The sequence below is a fragment of the Drosophila guanche genome, unplaced genomic scaffold (assembly GCF_900245975.1).
Source record: "Drosophila guanche unplaced genomic scaffold, DGUA_6, whole genome shotgun sequence".
Lineage (NCBI taxonomy): Eukaryota > Metazoa > Arthropoda > Insecta > Diptera > Drosophilidae > Drosophila > Drosophila guanche.
The window spans coordinates 1,187,564-1,193,511 of NW_022995751.1; the positions used below are offsets into that span (position 1 = coordinate 1,187,564).

Below are 5,948 nucleotides of genomic sequence, written 5' to 3' on the forward strand. Positions count from 1 at the left end.
CGATCAATTATGGTAATGCCCAGAACAACAACAACAACCACCATAGCCACAGCCACAGCCACCAAAACCACCACAGCCATGGCCACAGCGCTAGTAACATCAGCTCCGGCCACATGCCAGCAAGCTCCACTGCAACAAGCTCCTCCGCCTCCGCCTCCAACTCAAACTCGAGCTCGAGCCGATTGGGTAGCGGTAGCAGTGGCAGTGGCAGCGGCAGTGGCAGTAAGGGTAGTAATAGCAGTAATAGCAGTAGCCACCACAGTAGCAACAGTAGCAATCCTCATCATAACAGCCACCACCACCACCACCATCATAACAATCAGCCGCATTCGAATGGAAGTGGAAATGGAAATGGAAATGGAAATACGGGATTCGGGATTGGTGCAGCAGCAGCAGCAACAACAGTTACAGCCACAGGCCATGATATGGCAACAGCCGCCTCCTGCTCGCAACAGCAACAGCAACAGCCACTGCCTGTGCTTCATGTTCTGCCACAGCCGCAGTCTTTGACACTGCCACAAGCTCCTTTGACGCTGCAACAAGCTCCTTTGACTATGCAACCAGCTCCTTTGACTCTGCAACAGCATCAGCCGCAGCAGCAGCAGCAGCCGCCGCAGCCGCATTCACATTATCAATCATCGACATCATCCTCCTCCACTTCTGCTTCCACTTCCAATCATCAGCCATCGCTACAGCAGCAGCAGCCACAGCCACAGCCGCAGCATCTGCACCACCATCACCACCATCATCATCATAGCCATCATAGTCAATCCCAATCCCAGTCCCAGTCCCAATCATCCTCTGCTGCTTCCTCCCAATCCTCTTCTGCCTCTGCCTCTGCCTCTGCTCTCCTTGGCCCTGTCCCCGTCCCCGTCCCCTTATCCGTGCCCCTACCTCTACCCCTACCCCTATCCGTCTCTACGTCTCAGCCTCAGCATCTCAGTCGCAGCCATAAGTCATCGCACGTCCAGCTAGTAATTCCATGCGTAACCGTAGGTGAACACGATCCGGATGATGCACGTCGACGCCACCACGCAGCAGCAGCGGCAGCCATTGCCGCAGGAAGCCCCAAGCATCATCATCACCAGCAGCATGCATCGTCCATGCAACCGCAACAGCAACAGCAGCAGCAACAGCCACACTACCAGCCGCAGCAGCAGCAGCAACAACCGCAACAGCAGCAGCAAGTGCAACAACAGCCGCAGCCCAGCATCAAGTACGAGCCAGGACAATCGCAGAAGAAGCGCATCCTAGCGATGGCTCAAAGCGAATGCAACTACCAGCCGCAGCAGCAGCAACAGCAGCAGCAGCATGTGCAGCAGCCTCAGCCATCTGCCAGTCTGCCGCATATTCCTCCAAAGCAGGAACCGGCAGAATTCTACCCGGAATATGCACCACAGCAGCAGCAGCAGTTGGACACGAAACGCTCCTCGTGGGCACCCACATCCTCCTCGGCTGCACCGCCGCTGGCACATCCCAAGCGAGAGGCGCCCTCGGCTGCGCCCATTAGCTATGTGGCACCCGCTGTGGCGCCACCGCTGGCACACTCGAAGAGCAGTTCTTCGTCGTCTTCGTCATCGATTAGTGCTGCAGCTGCCGCGGCGGCAGCCGCTGTGGGACCACTCTCCTGGGGTGCACCTCAGGTCTACCGCCAGCCATCGCAGCCGCCGCCTGGCAGTGTGGCCTCCCAGCCGCCAGCTGCGCCGCATCACCATCACAGCAGCCATAGCCATCATCATCATCAGGCTGGCACACCGCTGGGCGGCTCGCCTTCGTCCACGGCAGCGGCGGCCATGCTGCAGACAGACATCTATGCACAGGGCGACATTTATCGCCGTCCCACCACGGTGTTTGTATCCCAAGCGGCGCCCAGTTATGCGTACGCCAACAGAGCAGTGGTGGCACCACCACCGGCACACAACAGCAGCAGTCGTCAGGTGAGTGACAGAAAAATTGTTGAAGTTTCTTTCGATCTATCATCCTGTCGATCTTGCTTAGGTGATACCATCGCATCCGTTGCCAGCGCACATCCAGATACCCACGCAGTACAGCCAATTTGGACCACTCAGTCCTGCACAGGTAGCTGCCGCCGGCAAGCATGCGGCGCACTTTGCGCCCACCAACATATGGTATGGGGCTGAGTAGGGAGCCACGAAAGTGGGTGACACGAACGAACAGAGGGTTAGGCGAGACGAGACGAGAGGGAGATGAGATGAGATGAGAAGTGACACCAGCAAACAACAAACAGCAAACTGCATACACCACCAATCATGATCTGAGATCTTGAGAGCTCAAGACACTCATTTGAAATGATTCAGCGTTCGAGTGAGTCGAAAATGCCGTCACAATTAAAAGGCGTTTAAACCATTGAGATTGTCGGAACACCATGGAAGGGATTTATTGATTCAATTTTGTATCCTTATTAATTCGCAGATCGTTTATGGCCTCGGTTGAGGAAGGAGAGGATGAGCAACGCCAAGAGTTAGAGCAGCAGCAGCAGCAACAACAGCAGCTACAGCTGACACAATGCTGGTGGTTTATGCTGCTGATGCAACAGACGATTATACAACACAACACCAATATGCTGCAGGCGGATAGCGAGGAGTCCATCACATCAGGAGAGACATCAGCGGCAGCATCGGTTACATCTTCAGTTGCAACAACCACAACATCATCAGAAGCAGGAGTAGCAGCAGCAGCAACTGCAACTGTTTCCGCCACAACAGCATCAACATCTTCAGCGGCCTTGAACATATTTTGCCGAAGAGCACGCCGCAAGCATTGAGACAGATAGATCATCGCCTCGTCGCCAGTTCTTTCGTTATCTTTGAACATAAAAGAGATATTTGTTTCGATTTGGAGGAGGGTTACCCTTTACGATTATTCAGTTTTATTATGTTTTATAATATTAAATAATTGTAAATGTAAAAGCGAAGCATTCTTACACGCTCGCAAGTGTAAGACATGCATTAGAGCCCATAGAGCTTCTTCACTTCCTTCTTCTCTCACTATATATATAAATACAACAACTGTATTCTATATATATATATAAACATGATATATACATGATATGTGCGTGTGTAGTTGTATCTGTATATTCAGATAATTGTTTTTTCCCCACTCTTCTACAAAAAACGAAAGCGTTTCATTCTCTATGTGTGTTGTACATCAAAATATTCTCTACATATATGATACACACTATTATATACATACATATGCATATGTAATACTATAATTATGAATACTAAAATATCAACAACAATTTAATGGCACGCCAGCGACACACTAACAAACCACAAAAAGCTTAGAAATTCCTTAGACTCTTAGAAAGTACCTCAAAAACCACGAAATACGAATACGAGCAAAAAAAAAAAGAAGTAATGAGCAGCAAACAAAATGCAACAAAAAGCAACAACAGCCACTAATGCAACGGTAACACCAACAACAAACAACAATATATTGTTAATGCAATTTGCCTTTACACAAACAAGCAACAAGAACGAAGCAAAAATAGAAATCGTAAACAATTGTAGAGTAACAAATTAAAAAATACCGCAAAAACCTTACTAGCAAACAACAAAGCAAAGCAAGAATAACTAAATAGACCCTAGGAATCGAAGAGTTCGAAGATAAACCTAATAATATATATGTATAGGAAATAGCTGATAGAAATAAACGGATAGGAGTAGGAATAGGAGGGTTGGCAATGAATGCAACAGTTTTTTTATACACACACTCGTAAACACACTCATAGAAATAACCGCAACAAATATGCAAAACAAAATACAAAATACAAAATACGATTACGAAAAAACGATTCTAAATTAAGTTAAAGCCCACAAATAATTATAGGAAAAATTGTACATACTTATATATATATATATATATATATCGATATATAAATACGAAAGGAGGAAAGTATCTTGTAACTAGAAACTGGATTGGAGAGTTTTTTGTACATTTTAAGAACTGAGCACATCAGACGCATTAGAACGCGCTTTTAGCCAGTCTTTGTTTGGATTGTATGTAGAGAACCCTTAATAGTTTTTAAAAGTCCTTCTATATAATTTTTAATCATTTTTGTATGCTCTGTGCAGAGAAGCGGAAATATTGTTGGGAAACCAGAGACAAGAAACAGCTGCAATCCCCTTAAAGTAAAGTCGCGCTTCAGGTGGAAGCGTCCCTCGGTTGGTTTGACTTTAGGATTTCTGAGTTATCCAGCTGAAAGGGTATCCATTGCTTCGGCAACTGAAGAAGACTTTCTTTCCTCTTTTAACTATGTTTTCTTAGCACTTACCCTTCATCCCCACCCACACGCCACAAGAAAATACCTAAAATTAAATGATGTAGTGGAAAAACTGATGGGATAAAATTTTACTAAAGTACAAAAACTAAAAAAAAAAACAACAAGCAATCTAGCAATAATCAATTAACATTTTTAAGCTTTATAATTTGTTCTTTTAAAACTTAAATTTTTGGTTAACTTAAAATCTGAAACCTTAAATTAAAGCTGGGTTTCAGTATCGCAAAAAAAGGCAGAGGATCAACCGTATGATTGGGGCAACTTTGTGTAAATATAGCACGCAATTTTGATATGTACAAAACCTGGCTTACTTTACACACTTACACCCACTAAATCCTATATACTATATAGACATATAAACAACTATTGTACACTTAAAAAATCTTGTTAAATAGGTTTCCTAAAGTATTTTGTAGCTAGACCTAAACTTAAACCTAAACATGTCGTTGTGCATGCAAACTCCTTTTTTTTCTATCCCTTAGAGAGGGTGGGCACTTCCTATATAACCATACAGAAGATACAGTTACAAAAGATACAGTTAACCGCATCCCCCTAAGCCCCCCCCTTTGAAAACCAACCACCCTTCTACCCATCAATCAGCACCATTTTCGGGATTAGAGAGGGTTAGAAAAAAGGAGAGTGGTAAAACTCCATTTGATAGGATCTAGCATATAATTATTGTGATGTAGTTTTTAACAAAAAGCAAAGAAATTGATAAAGAAAAAGATAACGATATAGTAGAAGAGATATAGAAGCGAGAAAAGGAGCGTTTTGCCAGTCGTCGTCATTGTCTAGAATTAAACAACAAATTATGAATACAACCAACGTAATGGATAAATGGATAAATGGATAAACGGATATCTACAGCTATATGCATCAATATATATGTTAACTAATTAGTGTGCAGTGCAGGATTCAATAGCGTTAACAAAAGAACAACAAAACAAATAAACCAATCGTTTTTTAAACCAACTTTTTAACAATAAAACAAAACAGAGAGATGAACTTTTTGTAGTTTATAATTAAACGAAAGAAGGAGGAACATTTACGAGTAATTAGCATTGTGTGTAGGGGGCGATAATTAAGAAAACGTTAGTGTTGTGAATATATACGAGTACATACAATATATAAGTACTATACATAGATCTAGATGTGGTATATACAATGCATACATATATATTTTGTGTATAAAAACAATAAACGGCAATAAACAAGCAGCTAACGATTGTCATAAACAATAAAACGAGAAGAAAACAACAAGCAAAAACCAATTAAAAATTACTTGAATTGTAAAACGAAGATCAGAAAGCGAATAATTCACATAGATGGAGATATATAGATGGATTTGGGATAGGATGAGTTCTTTTTTTATAGAAATTTTATGGACCATTCAAACTATAAATATAAATATGTATGTTAACAACAAAATAGGAATAATAAACATTAAACACTTGTGCTGTATTCCCCGCCCTCGTTCGTAGAGAGGGAAACCGAAAAGGTTTTCTTGTCGTTTCTGTGTGTGTTTCGTCCTGCACTTATTTCCTGTCGGTGTGTGTGAAACGTTCATATATTGTTCATATTAAATGTGTGTGTATATCTTACAATTAACTAATGTATCCGTATCTGTAACGGAACAATTTTTCAC

The 5,948-nt window shown here is 43.0% G+C and overlaps 1 protein-coding gene across 3 annotated transcripts in view; it reads left to right on the plus strand.

Annotated features, from left to right (window-relative positions):
- The window catches only part of LOC117587272 (homeodomain-interacting protein kinase 2), a 35,182-nt gene extending 29,899 nt beyond the window's left edge, over window positions 1-5,283 (plus strand). For all 3 annotated transcript variants that reach the window (XM_034277852.1, XM_034277853.1, XM_034277854.1), the window contains exons 8-11: window positions 1-12; window positions 997-1,937; window positions 1,999-2,325; window positions 2,434-5,283. In XM_034277852.1, coding sequence (XP_034133743.1) covers window positions 1-12; window positions 997-1,937; window positions 1,999-2,145 — 1,100 coding nt within the window. In that variant the 3' untranslated portion in view covers window positions 2,146-2,325; window positions 2,434-5,283. The remainder of the gene's footprint in view (window positions 13-996; window positions 1,938-1,998; window positions 2,326-2,433) is intronic.
- Window positions 5,284-5,948: the final 665 nt, after the last annotated feature.